Raw genomic sequence first — 21,602 nt, forward strand, 5'->3', positions numbered from 1 at the left:
TGAAATAGGCACTGGAAAGGAGGTCGAGGGTGGAGGCAGCTATAGGGCGGGCCAGGAAGGGCGCGACGCACGGGTCAGGGGCCGGCCCGAGAAAGGCTATGGCTGACCGGCGGGGTGGGGGGGGGTGGGATGTGCCCCCCGACCAGGCTGATCACCTGGAACGTCAAGGGACTGAATGGGCCGGTTAAGAGGGCGCAGGTGTTCGCGCACTTGCGGGCCCTGAGGGCGGACGTAATTATGTTGCAGGAGACACATCTGAAAGTGTCAGACCAGACCAGGCTAAGGAAGGGCTGGATTAGCCAGGTCTTCCACTCGGACTTGGACTCGAAGTCCAGAGGGGTGGCAATCATGATCAACAAGCGCGTGTAATTTGTGGCAGAGGGCATATCCGCAGACAGGGGGGGCAGATACCTGATGGTACGGGGCAGGCTGGAGGGGAGAAGAGTGGTGCTGGTGAATATATATGCCCCGAACTGGGATGACGTGGACTTCATTAAAAGAGTGCTGGGGAAGATCCCGGACTTGGATTCTCGCAGGCTAATAATGGGAGGGGACTTTAACATGGTCCTTGACCCGACTTTGGATCGGTCGTGTCCCAGAACGGGTAGACTCTCAGCAATGGCAAGGGAGCTGAAAGGGTTTATGGAGCAAATGGGGGCAGTGGACCCCTGGAGAGAGGGACAGCCAACAGGAAGGGGCTACTCGTTTTACTCGCACGTCCACAAAGTATATTCCAGGATAGATTTCTTTGTGCTAAGCAGGGACTGTATGGGGGAGGTAAAGAACACGGAATACTCAGCAATTACCATTTCAGACCATGCCCCGCATTGGGTGGACCTGCAGTTCGGGGGAGCGAGTTATCAACGCTAGATGTGGGACTGCTGTCGGAGGAGGGGATCTGCGAGAGGCTTCGGAAATGTATAAAAAATTACCTGCAGATGAATGACACTGGGGAGGTCTCAGCGGCGACCGTATGGGAGGCGCTAAAGGCAGTAGTGCGTGGGGAGCTGATTTCAATTGGGGCCCATAGAGCCAAGGCAGACCGGGCAGAGATGGATAGATTGGTCAGGGAAATGGGCCGGATAGATGAAGAGCACGCGGAGTCCCCGGGGGAGGTTTTACTCAGGGAGAGGCAGAGGCTACAGGCGGAACTGGGGGCACTATCCACGAGCAGGGCCGTGGAACAGCTTAGGAAGGCGAGGGGAGTGGTGTACGAGTATGGGGAAAAGGCTAGCAGACTGTTCGCGCAGCAACTTAGGAGGAGGGAGGTGGCCAGGGAAATAGGTAGAGTGAGGGACGAGGGGGGGGCACAAAGTGGAGGATCCGGCAGAATTGAATAGGGTATTCCGGGACTTCTATCGTAAGCTGTATACTTCGGAGCCGGCAGAAGAACCGGAGGGGATGAAAAGGTTTCTGGATGGGTTAACATTCCCAACAGTTGGGGGGGGGGGGAGGCGAGTGGAAGAGCTGGGGGCCCCGATTAGAGTAGAGGAGGTATTGGGGGGCCTAAAGGCCATGCAGTCGGGGAAGTCCCCGGGGCCGGATGGATACCCAGTAGAGTTTTATAGGAAGTTCTCGGAGCTGGTGGGCCCGGTCTTGGCGAGGGTTTTCAATGAGGCAAGGGACAGAGGGACCCTGCCGCCGACGATGTCACAAGCCACCATATCTCTGATATTAAAGCGGGGTAAAGACCCGCAGGTGTGCGGGTCCTACAGGCCAATCTCCCTGATTAATGTAGATGCCAAGCTCCTGGCAAAGGTACAGGCGGGTAGAATGGAGGACTGTGTACCGGAGGTGATTGGGGAGGATCAAACGGGGTTCGTGAAAGGTAGGCAGCTGGCGGCCAATCTGAGGAGATTGCTCAATGTGATAATGATGCCCCCGGCGGGTAGAGAGGTGGAGGTAGTGGTGGCTATGGACGCCGAGAAGGCCTTTGACCGGGTGGAGTGGGAATATCTATGGGAGGTGCTCGGACGGTTTGGGTTCGGGGAGGGATTGGTGGATTGGATCAAATTATTATATCAGGCCCCGAGGGCCAGCGTCAGGACCAACAGAGAAGTGTTGGAGTACTTTAGGTTGTACCGAGGGACCAGGCAGGGCTGCCCGCTCTCCCCGCTGCTGTTTGCGCTGGCCATAGAGCCGCTGGCGATTGCGCTGAGAGCCGCAGAGGGTTAGAAGGGGATGGTGAGGGGCGGGGTTGAACACAGGGTTTCTCTTTATGCAGACGACCTGCTCCTGTACGTGTCGGACCCAGTGGCCGGGATGGGAACTATACTGGGAATGCTGAGGGAGTTCGGCCAGTTCTCAGGATACAAATTAAATACGGTCAAGAGTGAAATGTTTGTGGTACAGGCAAGGGGCCAGGAGAACAGATTGAGGGGGCTACCGTTTAGGTTAGTTGAGGAAAATTTCCAGTATTTGGGAATCCAGGTGGCACGAGACTGGGGCAGGCTGCATAAGTTAAATTTGGCCAGGGTGGTGGAGCAAATGAAGGGAGAGTTTCGGAGATGGGATGCACTCCCGCGGTCGCTGGCAGGGAGGGTGCAGACTGTAAAGATGACAATCCTCCCTCGATTTTTGTTTATTTTTCAGTGCCTCCCGATCTTTATCCCACAGTCCTTCTTCAAAAGACTTAACGGGCTGATCATGAGCTTTGTCTGGGCGGGAAAGTCTCCGCGGGTGAAGAAGGCGATGTTGGAGAGGAACCGCAGCGAGGGAGGGCTGGCGTTGCCGAGTCTGGTCAATTATTACTGGGCGGCCAACATCGCTATGATAAGGAAGTGGATGGTGGGTACGGGGTCTATTTGGGAGCGGGTGGAGGCGGCTTCGTGCAGGGGCTCCAGTTTGGAAGCCCTGGTCACGGCTCCTCTACCGCTGCCGCCGGCCAAGTACACCACCAGCCCGGTAGTGGTGGCGACCCTGCGGATATGGGGCCAGTGGAGGAGGCATGTGGGGGAGATGGGGGCGTCTGTCTGGGCGCCAATCTGCGACAACCATCGGTTTTCCCCCGGCAGTATGGATGGGGGGTTCCGAGTATGGCGGCGAGCAGGGGCGGGAAGGGTGGGTGATATGTTCCTGGAAGGGAGCTTCGCGAGTTTGAGGAGCTTGGAGGAGAAATTTGGGTTGGTATGGGGAAATGATTTTAGATACCTACAGTTGCGGGACTTTGTTCGTAGACAGGTCCCATCCTTCCCACGCCTCCCGCCAATGGGGATCCTAGACAGAATAGTCTCTGGGAGGGACGAAGGGGAGGGTAGAGTCTCGGGTATTTATAAGGTGCTCATGAGGGAGGAAGGGTCCCAGACAGAGGAACTGAAACTTAAATGGGAGGAGGAGCTAGGCGGGGAAATGGAGGATGGGCTGTGGGCAGAGGCCCTGAGTAGGGTAAACTCGACCGCGACATGTGCTAGGCTCGGGCTGATCCAATTTAAGGTTGTTCACCGGGCCCATATGACGGTGGCTCGGATGAGCAAATTTTTCGGGATAGAGGACAAATGCGCTAGGTGCGCGGGAGGACCAGCGAACCATGTGCACATGTTTTGGGCATGCCCTGAGCTGAGGGGGTACTGGGAGGGATTTGCGGGGGTCATGTCCCAGGTGCTAAAAACAAGGGTGGGGATGAGTCCAGGGGTGGCAATTTTTGGGGTTTCGGAAGACCCGGGCATCCACGGGGAGAAAGCGGCCGATGTGCTGGCCTTTGCTTCCCTGATAGCCCGGCGACGAATATTATTGGCGTGGAGGGACTCAAAGCCCCCGAAGACTGAGTGGTGGCTTGCGGACATGTCAAGTTTCCTGGGGATGGAAAAAATTAAGTTCGCCTTGAGGGGATCTGTGCAGGGGTTCACCCGGAGGTGGCAACCATTTATTGACTTCTTTGCGGGAGAGTGAGCGTCAGCAGGGGGGTGGGGGGAGGCGGGGGGTAGAGTAGAGTAGGAGGGAAAATATGGCGGGTAGTACGGGTGGGAGGGGAGCGGGCTTGTGCAATACGGTACGATGGAAGTATTGAAAGTACGTGGATGTTTGCACATTTTTGCCTTTTTTGCTTCCTTTCTGATGATGTCTGTAACTGTTTATAAAGCCAAAAACTAACTCAATAAAATTGTTTATTAAAAAAAAAGTTAATTCATATGGGAAGGGCTGTAGATGTCGTATACATGGACTTTCGTAAGGCGTTTGATAAGGTTTCCCATGGCAGGTTGATGGAAAAAGTGAAGTCGTATGGGGTTCAGGGGGTACTAGCTAGATGGATAAAGAACTGGCTGGGCAACAGGAGACAGAGAGTAGTGGTGGAAGGGAGTGTCTCAAAATGGAGAAGGGTGACTAGTGGTGTTCCACAGGGATCCGTGCTCGGACCACTGTTGTTTGTGATCTACATAAATGACCTGGAGGAAGGTATAGGTGGTCTGATTAGCAAGTTTGTAGATGATACTAAGATTGGTGGAGTTGCAGATAGCGAGGAGGACTGTCAGAGAATACAACAAAATATAGATAGATTGGAGAGTTGGGCAGTGAAATGGCAGATGGAGTTCAATCCAGGCAAATGCGAGGTGATGCATTTTGGAAGAACAAATTCAAGAGCGGACTATATGGTCAATGGAAGGGCCTTGGGGAAAATTCTTGTGCAGAGAGATCTGGGAGTTCAGATCCATTGTACCCTGAAGGTGGCAACGCAGGTTGATAGAGTGGTCAAGAAGGCATACAGCATGCTTGCCTTCATCGGACTGGGTATTGAGTACAAGAGTTGGCAGGTCATGTTACAGTTGTATCGGACTTTGGTTCGGCCACATTTGGAATACTGCGTCCAGTTCTGGTCGCCACATTACCAGAAGGATGTGGATGCCTTGGAGAGGGTGCAGAGGAGGTTCACCAGGATGTTGCCTGGTATGGAGGGTGCTAGCTATGAAGAAAGGTTGAGTAGATTAGGATTGTTTTCATTGGAAAGACGGAGGTTGAGGGGGGGACCTGATTGAGGTCTACAAAATTATGAGAGGTATGGACAGGGTGGATAGCAACAAGCTTTTCCCAAGAGTGGGGGTGTCAGTTACAAGGGGTCACGATTTCAAGGTGAGAGGGGGAAAGTTTAAGGGAGATGTGCGTGGAAAGTTTTTTTACGCAGAGGGTGGTGGGTGCCTGGAACGCTTTACCAGCGGAGGTGGTAGAGGTGGACACGATAGCATCATTTCAGAAGCATCTAGACAGGTATATGAATGGGTGGGAACAGAGGGAAGTAGACCTTGGAAAATAGGAGACAGGTTTAGATAAAGGATCTGGATCGGCGCAGGCTGGGAGGGCCGAAGGGCCTGTTCCTGTGCTGTAAATTTCTTTGTTCTTTGTTCTTATTAAAGTTAAGAGTCACCACCGCACCTCTGCAATGGTCACTTTTGGCAACCACCCGGACGCGAAGCAATGAATGCGGTTCAGACTAGCATAGCGGATCTAGCCCAAGCAGAATGCGCAGACAAGTCCATCAAGAGGTTCTGAACGGTAATTGCCCGGCCCCATATGATAAATGGACGGACAAGCTCAACATACAGGTTTAATCTTAAGAAATCAGCTCATATACCAATTCCATGATGGACAGGGAGACCAGGGTATAGACACTACCATAGATCACCTGAAAACCATGTGCTGGTGGCTTGAATTAAGGGAGGATGTAACCCATTACATACAGAACGGCCTCATCCGCACTCAGAACAACCCCGACTGGTATGCCAGGAAGGGACATTTAAGGCACACCCGTTCTGTAGAAGGCCCCTGGACAAATCATAGAATTTACAGCGCAGAAGGAGGCCGTTCGGCCCATGGAGTCTGCGCCGGCCCTTGGAAAGAGCATCCCACTTAAGCCCACACTTCCACCCTATCCCTATAACCCAGTAACCCCACCTAACCTTGCTGGACACCAAAGGCAATTTATAATGACCAATCCACCTAACCTGCACATCTTTGGACGGTGGGAGGAAACCAGAGCACCCGGAGGAAACCCACGTAGACACGGGGAGAATGGGCAGATTCCACACAGACAGTGACCCAAACCAGGAATCAAACCTGGGACCCTGGCGCTGTGAAGCATCTGTGCTAACCACTGTAGTACTGTGCTGCTCCTGATCTCCTGACGGATGACATTGGGCCACTCCCATCGTGTAGAAATGGCTTTAAATACGTCCTGGTCATCATTGACATGTTTACCAAATGGGTCAAGGCCTTTCCCACCCGCACCATCACAGCAAAAGCCACCGCTAAGATTTTAACCCATCAGATATTCACACGCTGGGGTCTTCCCCGCAGTATAGAATCAGATCAAGGGACCCACTTCACCGGCAGGGTAATGCAGAATTTCATTGCTATGTTTGGAATCAAGCAGAATTTCCACATAGCATACCATCCCCAGTCCAGCGGCATAGTAGAGCACATGAACCGCACTTTAAAGTCCATAATTAGAAAGACAGTGTAATAATACCACATGGGACGTAATGATCGCCCTTTCGCCCTAATGATCATCAGAAACATTGTTTCCAGCTCCACCGGCTTCACCCCTCACACACTTATGACTGGCAGGCCCATGAAAGAATATTTATTGGGACTCGATTTGGCTGACCCCGCTATGACAGCCCTCACCCATGAAAAAGCAGTGCAGCAGATCACGGAGAATATTAAAGCAGCCCCGATGGCTGCTGCTGTCCGACTCGGCACTAGAAGCAGAATAAGCCCTACTTCGACAAAAAGGTCTACACGATACAGTCCGGCAGCAAGTTATCATCTCGCTGTACAACCCAAGCTCCTTCCTGTCCCCTAAATTTGCTGGTCCCTACACCATTTCTGACAAAGTGAGCTCCTCCATTTGTAAAATAAACAGCAAGACTGGCTGGTCCCACATAAATCAGCTCAAAGCCTATGGAGCCCAATGTAACTACGCCCACTACATCACCGTGGCAATGGGAGAGGATGATGCACCACCCACCAATCAACCACGGTTCCAGTATGACAACACCTCCCTCAGTGCCCCACCCACACTTACTCGCACAAACTTGAACTTGATCCAGAGGATCTGCTCGACTTAAATGAACACAGCAACTTGCTTGACCTCGGTACACTGACTGACTGGCACGACTTACCGGATCTCCCCCATTCCCCTAGTAGCATCGCTTCAGCCCATCTAAACCCAGAACATGACCGCCCTACACTCACCCTACCTCCCAACACTCCACTTTGGGAACATGATCATGTAAAGTGATTAATTAGATTGGAGGACCAGAGTGCAGTAGCTGCTCATCCAATGAATACTATGAACCAGCAAACATGAGTGTGGCGACCAGGGGAGGCAGATGATTCAATAGATGAGCCTCTTCTGGGGATACTACAAAAACAGATGGGCCACACACTGTTCTGAGGTGTGTGGAGCACCATTATTTGAGGTATCCAGATGATCAAAATCGGACACCTCGCTATAAGCAAGCTACATGATTTCACACATGCTCTTTTTAAAAAAATATTCTTCCTCACACAAACCTCTTCTCCTACCTCATGTGGACACCATCTCGACATATTGGAACACAACGTTGGCATTTTTTCCCCTTTCCACAATATGCTCATACACAACTGTGGTATTCTTTCTCCCGCTATATGCTGCAAGACAACCTTGGCATTTTTTTGTCCGTTTACTGTTAACCACCTTTTTGCATTTTTCTCACGCAACATGCGCGAGAAACATTAGCAATCTTTCACACCAGTTGCTGGTGGACCATCTTTGCATTCTTCCTCTCCCCACCACCAATATTCCAGAATACAACTTTTGCATTCTTTCTTCGTACAGCTTCCCAGTTTGGCCACCCACATCCCAGCTCAGACGTAGGTGATACCCCACCTAGATATGCACTCATCCTGTTTTAATGCTCAGGTAGTGGAGTAACGGTATTTCCCTCGCCCTACCCGGGGACACCACCCATTCGTCACCTGCCGCAGACCATACGCACCACCCTGATCATCTCCAAACCCCACGGTTGGTTGTGGGACGAATAATGTATTTATTTCTGTGCCCAACCTTCCAGTTTCAACCCCTTGTCCTTTTCCCATTCCTCTAGGCTCCTTCGGGCCACTCCCAACTGCTATTTACACTTATACACCCATTGGTGATCGCTGTTACTATGAAATAAGGGTTGCCCTAAACTTCGACCCTTTTTAAGTTGGAATCTGTGTGCCGAAATGAAAACCTCTGTGCTCCCGAGAGGAAACTAAAACTGGCCACGCTAAAATTCGGCATACCTCAATCATTGCATGGCTGTGATAAAGATGGAGTTGGTTGAAGACAGTTTCCGACCACTCCAAGCCTCAGACAAAAAGGCCGTGTAAAGAAAAGGCATATTTTAAAAAGAAAACTGGGGAGTCACGAATGGTGACAACGTAATTATGGAATGGCGTTTGAAATTGATTTCTTGATTAATAAGGGGATCTGGGGTAATGGGGATGCAAAAATATTAGCCAGGATTGAATGGCGGAGCAAACTCGATGGGCCAAGTGGCCTAATTATGCTCTTGTGTCTTATGGTGTAAATAAAACACAGATAGTGAACATACGATAATAATCAACACTATGCTTGATCTCCCTAGGACGCCCACGGACGACACAAACGAAAGCCACAGGATGAACCCTGAATTCTTCATCATCGCAACATCGCCAGAATCAAACCATTGGACAATGTGAACTTTCAGTACCCAGAGTATCTATGGTTTGCCCCACCTAATGCAGGGGAATTGGAGGATGGTGTATTATGGATACACCCCAACAAAAGCATCATATTCGGGACAATCAATGGACAATATACAAAAAAATGCAGTGGGACCTCATCAGATTGCTATATAAGCATCACAGTAAAAGGGGATGGTGGGGATTTTCAAGCAAAGTGTGCCCTGAAATTGGATATTTAGCGAAAAGCCCTGGAAAAGGATTGAAACTTGGGCAAAGATGCCCCAGGATACTCATAAGAGGGTAATTTTGCCCTATACAAAATCAGGCCAGGATCCAAGCCAGCCCCAGACACCTCACCATCTATTTATCCTGAAGCTACCCCCGGACCACAAAACAGATTGGTACTAAAGCCCACAGGGAAAACCCTGTATGAGAACATCCACCACGAATTGGTGCCTGTGGCGGTAGACATAGCTGGGACTCAACTACCAGAGTGGTGCTCTCTCCAATTAAAACTGTTTTACTGCCACTTGACTCGTAGGCTACTAGGATGAAAGGGAGTGATGGACGAAAGACAGGACAGAGTAAAAAGGGGACTGGTAAATGACGCAGCCACAGCATACGGAGCAGGAGTCGCGACCATTAACTCCCTAGACTTGGTTAATTTGGATAACCAACTCAGACTCCTGACCCACCAAGTCAAACAAACTACAAATTCAATAAACAAAAACAACCAACAAGAAGCCAAGGGAGAACTGACAGGGAACGCAGCAAACAGCCACATGGTAACCGTGTTAGAAGGACATGCCAGGACCACAACCCAAATTATCAAAGAGGAAATAGAGGACAATGACCAACAGCAGAACCCTTTGCAGCATGTATGGGCAACGGATGGTTGAACAATTAAAGGAGAACTTAGGTCCTCAGTGGACAGGTTCCATCATGGATCAGCGATGAGCAGATGGAGCACTTATTCGTAGGGAATAAATATCCAAAATTATCTGGCCGCCAGATGACGCAATTGACAAAGGTGTCGTTTAATGATGGCTGCAGGGGTCTCCAGGAAAGCCTTAGGGATGATTTCAGGACGACCAGACTGGACTTAGGGTATTTGAGGTAGAAAACAGGAATAATTAGCGACAATGTCTGGATAGGACATGACGGGATTTTACCATATGCAGTGGAGAAGAAAGAAGGAAGGAATGCTTATAGGCACCACTCTAAATAGATGTCAGCAAACCGACGAGATAATCAAATGCCCCTAACCCAGTCTATTTGAACGAGCATGCTATGTGTGACTTCCGAACAAACACATCTTTAAATTGTACCATAGAGGCACGCAGCCTGGATACAGACATCATTCGGATAGCATACAAGGGAGTACTGCTTGACCACCTCCCTAAAGCAATAGCAGTACGGCACTGTGACATCACCAACAAGACCTTCTGCATAAAACCTGATATTCCGGCCAGGGTGGGCCTCATACATTTAATAAACATCCACAGAAGGGAAAGGTTGGACATCAATGCCACTGACAAACTCCAGCAAAACCTGGGGGATTATTACAAAGAACACTACACTGAACATCGATCCCTACCTGAGGAACTGCACCAAATTAAGCAAAATTGGCCACGGCTCACAAAACATTCAACAAAGTAATACAGCAGTCCAAGGATGTCTGTCACCCAGCAGATCGCAGAAATCAAGGCCACTACTTGGTGGGATGATTTCTGGGATTGGGGCTCTAACCTTCAGGTCCACCCCATGGTGCGCCTCACCTCCCACCTGGCTGTAGTCCTCATCCTGTTTACATTAATTTATCTCATTATCCTCACAGTCCAGTTCCGTAGGTGGAAAGCAAAAATCACTAGACGCACGGGACTTGGGACCTATGTTTACAACCCAAACCCCTTTATTTCAGACAAACTAAAGAGATTCCCTGGGACACAGACTCAATTGCCCAAGTTTACATGTATCTGCTGCTAAATTGGCTATTCAGACCCTCCTTGTGTTGAGATTTTTTGATACTGTAATGCTGTGTAATTTGATGCTGTTGCTTTAAAACTCTACGGTATATATGTTTTGTAATTTTATAAAGAAATAGGATGACTGTGGTAGATAAGATTATTTTATATTTTTAACAGTGTGAAGTTAGGTCAGATTGTAATGTATTATGTAGCATGTGTTTGAATACTAGAGTTAGGGCCTTACTTGACCGACAGATGACTGGAGATGCAGGGCAGTCCAATTCTGTGATCCACCACGCTTCAGGATAAAGAGGAGGGATATGTGGCCATCTAAAATGGCCACCCGCAGAGATTGATAGGAAATTTGGCCAAGTCTGAGCACAGACAGGCTGCAGCATGCAATAACACAAAAGGCTGCAGCTCAGGTTTATGCAGAAACTAACAAAGGAAAAGGGCCATTCTTGGACAATGGGCTCCAGGTAGAAACTGACAATAAGTGGCAGACTCAGTGCCGCCTGCTTTCCTTATTTGGGAAGGCCTGCGTGCCTCAGACACTGACGGCTATGGCCGACCGGCTATCAAGGTGTCCGCCCCCAATTGGCTAAGATCGATCAGGGTGATCGAGACCTGATCAATCCATTGGACCTGCACTTGGGACCGCCCAAAAGAGTGCAACGGTCTCAAGGATAAAGGGTGCTACGCAGCCCACCACTCGACTGCAGCTTCGACAGCCATCAACAATGGTGAACCCTTTACCAGCCAAGAGGAAGACAATCCACAGAGGAACAAGAGCGGAGGACATAGACAACTAGCAACAAGAACTCCAGCACTGCCAGACTACAAGATTACAGATAAGGCCTTATCGACATGAAATGAAATGAAAAATTGAAAAAGAAAAATTATCTGCACTGTAATCGCCAGTCACCTGAAAAACAGACACAAATATGCTCACCCCTCTCTGTCTTTAAGTTCACTGAGCCAACCCAATCACGAAAGATAGACTTTTATCCCAGAAGAGCCCCTAATTTGTTATGGGCCAGGGGTTAGAAAACTCCAAAAGTATATCATGGAGTTCACCTGACCTACAACTGTTTATTTATTTTGGTTACAATGAGCACAAAGGCCTGCCATTCAGGTGTTATAATAATAATCACTTATTGTCACAAGTAGGCTTCAATGAAAATACTGTGAAAAGCCCCTAGTTCACATTCCGGCGCCTGTTCGGGGAGGCCAGTACGGGAATTGAACCCGCGCTGCTGCCATTGTTCTGCATTACAAGCCAGCTGTTTAGCCCACTGTGCTAAAACAGCCCGTGATGAATATCACGTTCGTCGCAGAATTCTGTTTGAAATAAGGCAACAGAAATTAATACAACCAGTATTTTAATTCAAAATGGAATAAAACCACTTCAGCTAAAGGTCATCCAGAAGTCACCATTTGCTGGGAGAAACTCCGAGCTGACTTCAAGGATCATTAATACATTCCAAACAAATACAGGATAAGGAAAACCTTGCTTTGACACACCGTAAATTATTTAGATCACTCCCCTGTATCTATAAGTATTCAAACCATGAGGACAGGAAATTCTTCAGATAAATAAATACACAAATCCTTCCTTAACTATATAACTCTTGACACTTAGGATAACATCCTCAAAGAAGTGTCTGTTTTGATATCTAAGAAACATGACAACACTGAAAAAAGACAGATCTCTATATGAGTCCCTCTTTGCTAATATATCTTAAGACACCTGACATTCACGCAGACACTAAAATTATTAAAACATATATTGATGATAATACATCAAATTAGCCATTTGCTATCGGCAATTAACCAACAATAAATGATAAGACAACAGAGACAGTCCTTTGCCGATTAGAAGATTTTATTTATAAAAAGAGGGGCATTTTGGCAGAGAGGTACCTTCTCACTCCCCTGCAGGAGTGTGGGTCAAAGCTCTGTTCTTCAAGCTTGCCTCATCAAACAAAGACCATCACGGTTTTGTAAGTATGCTTCGGTTAAGCTTCTCAGAACTGTGTTAGAAATTGATAGGAGATACTTTAGGATATTCCATGTTTCAGATATCTCATTCTCTTACAAGAAATGTAAGCAGATAACAAAGGACTGTTAACGGGTTTTTATATTATTAACAGATAACTAAAAACTGTTAATCAATGTATATTTTTAACTCTGCAATTATGTATGCATCTATTGGGAGTATTTTACAATAAAAATACTTCGATTAAAATTATACTGTGTAGACTTACTCTCAAAGTTTAAAATCCTAGACACTCATTTAGGAAGTCTTAAATGACTATGACCCACGATGACAGAGGTCTCGATTTAGTTATGAGTGACATATCTGAACTTTTCCCATAAAAAGTAACTGAGATCCTGTTCAACTGTCTGAGACCCAGAAAAGCATTCTCCCTTCGTGAGATCTATTTTAAGTCTTAGTAGAGAAATGGATTTCCCTCTTTTGGTGGGTTAACCTAGAGCATAGGTTATTAATAAAGTATTACCAGGTCCGGAATAACCTAAATCCATCACACCCCTTTTTCAACAGAGGCCTTAAGCACTTTTAACCAAAAACAAAGTTTATTCTACGAATTTAGTTAACATTTTTATAAACGCACACAGTAAGCATTTTTATCAACTACCAACATAAATACAGCTACAGTACTCTATTCCCTCAATAAATTTCCTCCTTAAGCTGTTCCAATTTAATAACAAGATCCCAGAAAACCCTTTTCAAAGGTGTGACCCAGCACACAAGACCTGGTTTGGGTGCTTGTGTCGTTTCCAAAACAGCAGGTTTGAATTTCTTCCATAAAACAATTATTTCTTTTCAAGTTATCAAGCAGTCTGGAAACAGCTTTTAAAATGCAGATAGAGGGTAAAAATCCTTCTTTTTCAACCTGTGCTGTACAAACCAGTTCAAACTCAAAGCGCAAGTAAAACCAACTCAAAAACAAAAGTAAAAACCCAGTCACAGGCCAGCTCCACCAACACAATGACATCACTGAAGCCATGTGCTGAGGCAAAAACACTTTAGGGACACTCCCGTGACAACAGATGCTGTCGGACCAGAGGTTGTCCAGTATTGTCTGTTTTTGTAACAGAACAGAGAATACAGAAAACAGCAGGAATCTAACACCAGGCACAGTAGATAAGGGGACAACTATGAGAAGGGGGCAGTCGACAGAGGACTGAGGGTGTTGTGCTTAAATGCTCACAATATACAGAACAAGGTAAATGAGCTTGTGGCGCACATTAAAATTGGCGGGTAAGATGACAACAAGGGGATCAGAGCTGGGACCTAAATATCCATGGATATGTGTCCTATCGAAAGGATTGGTAGATGGGCAGAGGGGGTGCTTATTACTAACAAAAATTTAACAAACTCGATAACAAGAAGCAATTATAGGGTGGGAAGGCGTGGAATCTGTGTGGGTAGAGGTGAGGAAACGCAAAGGGAAAAAAAAGAGTTATGTACAGGCCCACAAGCATTAGTCAGGATGTGGGGCAGAGAATAACTCAGGAGTTAGAAAAGGCATGTAAAGAAAGGCAATATTACAATAATTATGGGAGACTTCAATATGCAGGTGGACCGGGAAAATCAGATTGGTAGCAGATCCCAAGAAAAGGAATATGTGGAATGTTTACGAGGTGGTCCTTGGAACAGCTTGTGCCCATGAGGGAACAGGCAATTCTAGATTTGATGATGTGTAATGAGGTAGACCTGATTAAGGAACATAAGGTGAAGGAACCCTTAAGGCACAGTGACCATAATATGATGGAATTTACACTGCAGTTTGAGGGGGGGAAGACTCTGGAATCAGGTGTAACTGTTTTACAATTGAGTAAATGAGTAAACAACCATATAGAACAGAGAACATAGAACACTACAGTGCGGTACGGGCCCTTCGGCCCTCGATGTTGCGCCGACCTGTGAAACCATCTGAAGCCTATCTGACCTACACTATTCCATTTTCATCCATATGTCTATCCAGTGACCACTTAAATGCCCTTAAAGTTGGCGAGTCTACTACTGTTGCAGGCAGGGCGTTCCACACCCCTACTACTCTCTGAGTAAGGAAACTGCCTCTGACATCTGTCCTATATCTATCACCCCTCAATTTAAAGCTATGTCCCCTCGTGTTGGTCATCACAATCCAAGGAAAAAGACTCTCACTGTCCACCCTATCTAACCCTCTGACTATCTTATATGTCTCTATTAAGTCACCTCTCGGCCTTCTCCTCTCTAACGAAAACAACCTCAATTCCCTGAGCCTTTCCTCGTAAGACCTTCCCTCCATACCAGGCAACATCCTAGTAAATCTCCTCTGAACCCTTTCCAAAGCTTCCACATCCTTCCTATAATGTGGTGACCAGAACTGCACGCAGTACTCCAGGTGCGGCCGCACCAGAGTTATGTACAGCTGCAGCATGACCTTGTGGCTCCGAAACACAATCCCCCTGCTGATAAAGGCTAGCACACCATATGCCTTCTTAACAGCCTTATTAACCTGGGTGGCAAATTTCAGGGATTTATGTACCTGGATGCCGAGATCTCTCTGTTCATCTACACTGCCAAGAATCTTGCCATTAGCCCAGTACTCTGCATTCCTGTTACTCCTTCCAAAGTGAACCACCTCACACTTTTCCGCATTAAACTCCATCTGCCACCTCGCAGCCCAGCTCTGCAGCTTATCTATGTCCCTCTGTATCCTATAACATCCTTCAGCACTATCCACAACTCCACCGACCTTTGTGTCATCTGCAAATTTACTAACCCATCCTTCTACACCCTCTTCCAGGTCATTTATAAAAATGACAAACAGCAGTGGCCCCAAAACAGATCCTTGCGGTACACCACTAGTAATTGAACTCCAGGATGAACATTTGCCATCAACCACCACCCTCTGTCTTCTTTCAGCTAGCCAATTACTGATCCAAACCGCTAAATCACCTTCAATCCCATACTTCCTTATTTTCTGCAATAGCCTACCGTGGGGAACCTTATCAAACGCCTTACTGAAATCCATATACACCATATCAACAGCTTTACCCTGATCCACCTGTTTGGTCACCTTCTCAAAAAACTCAATAAGGTTTGTGAGGCATGACCTACCCTTCACAAAACCGTGTTGACTATCGCTAATCAACTTGTTCTTTTCAAGATGATTATGAACCCTATCTCTTATAACCTTTTCCAACATTTTACCCACAACCGAAGTAAGGCTCACAGGTCTATAATTACCAGGGTTGTCTCTACTCCCCTTCTTCAACAAGGGGACAACATTTGCTATCCTCCAGTCTTCCGGCACTATTCCTGTCGACAAAGACGACATAAAGATCAAGGACAAAGGCTCTGCAATCTCCTCCCTGGCTTCCCAGAGAATCCTAGGATAAATCCCATCTGGCTTAGGGGACTTATCTATTTTGACATTTTCCAAAATTGCTAACACCTCCTCCTTTTGAACCTCAATTCCATCTAGCCTGGTCGACTGAACCTGAATGTTCTCCTCGACAACATTGTCTTTCTCCAGTGTAAACACTGACGAAAAATATCCATTTAACGCTTCCCCTATCTCCTCTGATTCCACACACAACTTTCCACTACTATCCTTGATTGGCCCTAATCTTACTCTAGTCATTCTTTTGTTCCTGATATACCTATAGAAAGCCTTAGGGTTTTCCTTGATCCTATCCGCCAATGACTTTTCGTGTCCTCTCCTCGCTCTTCTTAACTCTCCCTTTAGGTCCTTCCTGGCTAACTTGTAACTCTCAAGTGCCCTAACTGAACCTTCATGTCTCATCCTAACATAAGCCTTCTTCTTCCTCTTGACAAGTGCTTCAACTTCCTTAGTAAACACCAGTTCCCTTGCTCGACAACTTTCTCCCTGCCTGACAGGTACATACTTATCAAGGACACGCAGTAGCTGTTCCTTGAAAAAGCTCCACATTTCGATTGTACCCATCCCCTGCAGTTTCTTTCCCTATCCTATACATCCTAAATCTTGCCGAATAGCATCATAATTGCCTTTCCCCCAGCTATAATTCTTGCCTTGCGGTATATACCTATCCCTGCCCATTGCTAAAGTAAACATAACCGAGTTGTGATCACTATCACCAAAGTGCTCACCTACATCTAAATCTAACACCTGGCCGGGTTCATTACCCAGTACCAAAACCAATGTGGCCTCGCCCCTTGTTAGCCTGTCTACATACTGTGTCAGAAAACCCTCCTGCACACACTGTACAAAAACTGACCCATCTATAGTACTCGAACTATAGTATTTCCAGTCAATATTTGGAAAGTTAAAGTCCCCCATAACAACTACCCTGTTACTCTCGCTCCTGTCGAGAATCATCTTTGCAATACTTTCCTCTACATCTCTGGAACTATTCGGAGGTCTATAGACAACTCCCAACAGGGTGGACCTCTCCTCTCCTGTTCCTAACCTCGGCCCATACTACCTCAGTAGACGAGTCCTCAAGCGTCCTTTCTACCGCCGTAATACTTTCCTTGATTAACAATGCCACACCACCCCTCTTTTACCATCTTCTCTGTTCTTACAGAAACATCTAAATCCTGGAACCTGCAACAATCATTCCTGTCCCTGCTCTACCCATGTCTCCAAAATCGCCACAACATCGAGATCCCAGGTACCAACCCATGCTGCAAGCTCACCCACCTTATTCCGGATTCTCCTGGCGTTGAAGTAGACACACTTCAAACCAGCGTCCTGCTTGCCGGTGCCCTCTTTCGAACTTTTAACCCTATCCCTGACCTCACTACTCTCAACATCCTGTACACTGGGACTACAATTTAGGTTCCCATCCCCCTGCTGAATTAGTTTAAACCCCCCCGAAGAGCACTAGCAAATCTCCCCCCCCAGGATATTGGTACCCCTCTGGTTCAGGAGCTGAGTGAGGAGCTGGCCAGAATTGATTGGAAAAGGAGCATAGCAGATAAGAACAGCAACGACACGAGCTTTCGGGGATAATTCGTGAAGCACAGCACAAATTCTTCCCAAGGAGGAAACATGCTGAGAGGATGAGGCAACCATTGCTGGCAAGGGAAATCAAGGAAACATAAAAGCAAAGGAAAAAGCATATAATGTGGCGAGGATTATTGAGAAGCCGTTAAAAGCAAGCGGGGGCAACTAAAAAGCAATAAGGGGGGAGAAGGTGAACTGAGTGCAAGATATCTAGTAATACAAAAGAAGATTGCAAGAGTTTGCTTCGATATACAAAATGGAAGAGAGGCTAGATTAGACATTGGACCACTGGAAAATGAGGCTGATGAAGTAGTAATAGGAAACAAAAATGGCGAAGGAACTGAATTGTTACTTGACAATACTAGAACCTCAAAGTCACAGGGCAGAGGTGAGTGTAGTGCCCAAGAAGAAGATGCTGGGGAAGCTGAAAGGTCTGAAGGTATCCACCTTTTATCGAAAACACCTGGACTGGAAGGACGGCGTCCAGGGTCTTAATGGAGAAAGCTGAGATTGTGGAGGCATTGACGGTGATCTTTCAGGAATCACTGGTGACAGGGAGGGGCCCAGAGGACTGGAAAATGGCTAATGTAACGCTCCTATTTAAGGGAGGGGGGCAGATGATGGGAAATTATGAGCCAGTTAGTCCGACTTCAATCGTTAGAAAAATTTGAGTCCATTATTAAAGGATGAGATTGCAGAATACTGGGAAGTGCATGATAAGATAGGACTGAGTCAGCACGGCTTTGACAAGGGGAGGTCATGCCTGACAAATCTGTTAAATCTTTGAGGAAGTTAGACAAAGGAGAGCCAGTGGACATGATCTCTTTGGATTTCCAGAAGGCCTTTGATAAGATGCAGTTCAGGAAGCTGCTAAATAATAGCCCAGGGCAAGGTACAGACATGAGAGGATTGGCTGACTGGCAGAGTGGGGATAAGGTTTATTTTTCAGGTTGGCAGCCAGTGACCAATGGTGTACCTGAGGGGCCGGGGTTGGGACCACAACTTTTCACAATATACATTAACCATCTGGAAGAAGGAACGGAGGGTATTGTTGCTAAGTTTGCGATAATACAAAGATCTGTCGAGGGTTGAGGAAGGGGGGCTGTAGAAGGACTTGGAACAGGCAAGAAGAGTGGGCAAATAAGTGGCAGATTGACTACAATGTGGAAAAGTGTGAGGTTATGTTCTGGTAGGATAGTTAGGTTCTTGATTAACAAAGGGATCAGGGGTTACGGGAAGAAGACAGAATGGGAATGACAAACCTATCAACCATGATCGAATGGCGGAGTAGACCCGGTGGGCCGAATGGCCTAATTCTGTTCCTATCTCTTATTGTCTTGTATGTATGTATGTCTCAAATGTAAAAATAATAGGGCAATAATAGCAGGGGATTTCAATTCCCCCAATATTAATTGGGATAGTCAGAGTGTGAAAGGCTTAATGGGGGCAGAATTCATGTCTAACAAATCTGATAGAATTTTCAGAGGAGGTGACTAGGTATGTAGATGAGGAAAGTTGATGTAGTCTTCATGGAATTCAGTGAGGCTTTTGACAAGGTCACACATGGGAGACTGGTCAAGGTAACAGCAATTTGGATCCAAAATTGGCTTAATGGCAGGAGGCAAAGGCAATGGTTGAAGCCCGTGTTCCACAGAGATTGATGCTGAGTCCCTTGCTGATCCAGATGTTAATGTAGCAGATATGATCTGTAAGTTTGTAGATGACACAAAAATTGGTGTGATAAATAGTGAGGAATCACAGTGCAGAGCGAGGCCATTCAGCCGATTGAGTCTGCACCGCCTCAGAGATTCACAGATCTCTGAAGAGAGCAGGATAGGATGGGGAGGTGTTAAGACAACATATGGGATACTTAACTTTATTAACCGAGGCACAGAATCTAAGAGCAGGGAGACTACGATGGAACTGTATAAAATGCACATTAGGCCACAGTTGGAGTACTGTGTGCCGTACTTGTCGCCACACTATATGTGATATATACAAGAAAGGGTGCAGTACAGGAGATTCACCAGGATGTTGCTTGGCTGGAGTGTTTTGGGCACCCGATTTAAAATTGAGGAACACAGGGTGGATAAGGTACTTTCTCCCTTAGCAGAGGGATCAATAATCAAAGATTTATGTTGTAATGATAATCTTATGGCACAAGTAGGCTTACATTAGCACTGCAAAGATGTTAGTGTGAAAATCCCCATGTCACCACACAACAGCGCCTGTCTGGATACACAGGGGGTGAATTCAGAATGTCCAATTCACCTAACAAGCACATTTTTGGGTCTTGCGGGAGAAACTGGAGCACCCGGAGGAAACCCATGGAGACATGGAGAGAAGGTGCAACTCCGCAGTGACCCAAGCCGGGATTGACCCGGGTCCCTGGTGCTGTGAAGCAACAGTGCTAACTACCGTGCCTCCATGCTGCCCCTCACGGGCAGGGGGGTTAGAGGGAATTGAGGAAAAACTTTTCCACCCAGAGGGTAGTTGTAATCTGGAACTCACTGCTTGAAAGGGTAGTGGAGAGGGGTACACTCACATTGAAGAAATATTTAGATTACCACTTGAAATGACGTACAAAGCTATGGACCAACTGCGGGAAAATGGGATTATGATAGGTGTTTGATGGCCGGCACGGACGAAGGACTTCTTGCTGTGCTGTAAAAACTCAGATTCTGTGACTGACATTCCTGCCTGGCTCTAACAGCAGCTTCCCCAGCCCAGGAGCAGCGCTCGTTTTCCAGGTTTCAGCCCAGACAGCCATCTGCCATACGGGGCCGCGGCCCTCACCTTGCTTTTTTTGGCTCCCTTCTTGCTCACGGACTCGGGTTCCATCCTGTGCTCCGGGTCCTGGGCTGGCAACTGAGTCGAGCCGGCATTTCTGGAACACGGAGTGGGACACGCGGTTCAGAATGACCGGTCGGTACAGCAGCAGCCGGAAAGAGAGGGCAGCTGCGCACAAGCGACCAAACACCGAAGCTCCAGGTACAGCGCTACTCCGGCTCACTCCGGTACTGCAGCACCACACAGGAGATTATTCCTCCGGGGACTGCGCTACTCCGGATCACTCGGGTACTGCTTAGAGTGACCGGTCGGTACAGCAGCGGCAGCTGCGCACAAGCGACCAAGCCCCGAAACTCCAGGGATAGCGCTACTCCGGCTCACTCTGGTACTGCAGGTCAATAAAGTAATCACCTCCGGGTACAGTGCAGTTCGGGCTCACCAGGGAACTGCAGGACCACACGCAGATCATTCCTCCGGCCACAGCGCCGCTCCGGCCCACACCAGTACTGCAGAGCCACACAGCGGACCATTCCTCCGGCGACAGCGCCTCTCCGGCTCGCTCTGGTACGTCTCCCGGTAACTGCACATTTGAAAAAGCTTTTTCTCCCATCAGTTTTGCTTTTCATTCCGATTACTTTGAATCTCAGATCCTGAATCCTCAGGAGCTCCAGCCCCTCATGATTCTGAACATTTCTATCTTTTTTGCTGCCTTCTCTCCAAGAGGAACAGCCCCAATCTCTCCAATCTATCATCATAACTTGAGGTTTCCCATCCCTGGAACCATTCTGGTAAATCTCTGTCCAATGTGTTCACATCCTTCCTATAGTGCAGTGTTGTTAGAGACATTTTGAGTTTATCAACAACTCCATAAGACAAAAGAACAGAGTCAAATGTGAAACAATCAGCAATACGCAAAAACATCCACAATGCACTGTGGTAGTCACCACTGATGTATTAGTATATATGTGGGTTTTACGGTAAGCCCCCTGTCATAAAGGTACGGGGGTAGATCCCAGCCTGCTGGCTCCGCCCAGTAGGCAGGGTATAAGTATGTGTGCTCTCCGTACAGCAGCCATTTCGTGAGTTGCTGCAGAAGGCCACACATCTCTGTGTAAGAAAGCCTCAATTACATTCTACTCTGGTCTTGTCGTAATTA

General features: G+C 47.4%; 1 protein-coding gene across 3 annotated transcripts in view; it reads right to left on the reverse strand.

Moving 5' to 3' along the window:
- ddx21 (DEAD (Asp-Glu-Ala-Asp) box helicase 21) overlaps positions 1-20,665 on the reverse strand; it is a 133,141-nt gene extending 112,476 nt beyond the window's left edge. For all 3 annotated transcript variants that reach the window (XM_038774010.1, XM_038774009.1, XM_038774008.1), the window contains exon 1: positions 20,453-20,665. In XM_038774010.1, the coding sequence (XP_038629938.1) occupies positions 20,453-20,497 (45 nt within the window). In that variant the 5' untranslated portion in view covers positions 20,498-20,665. The remainder of the gene's footprint in view (positions 1-20,452) is intronic.
- Between the last annotated feature and the right edge of the window lie 937 nt (positions 20,666-21,602).

Source organism: Scyliorhinus canicula, chromosome 16 (genome assembly GCF_902713615.1).
Source record: "Scyliorhinus canicula chromosome 16, sScyCan1.1, whole genome shotgun sequence".
Taxonomy (NCBI): domain Eukaryota; kingdom Metazoa; phylum Chordata; class Chondrichthyes; order Carcharhiniformes; family Scyliorhinidae; genus Scyliorhinus; species Scyliorhinus canicula.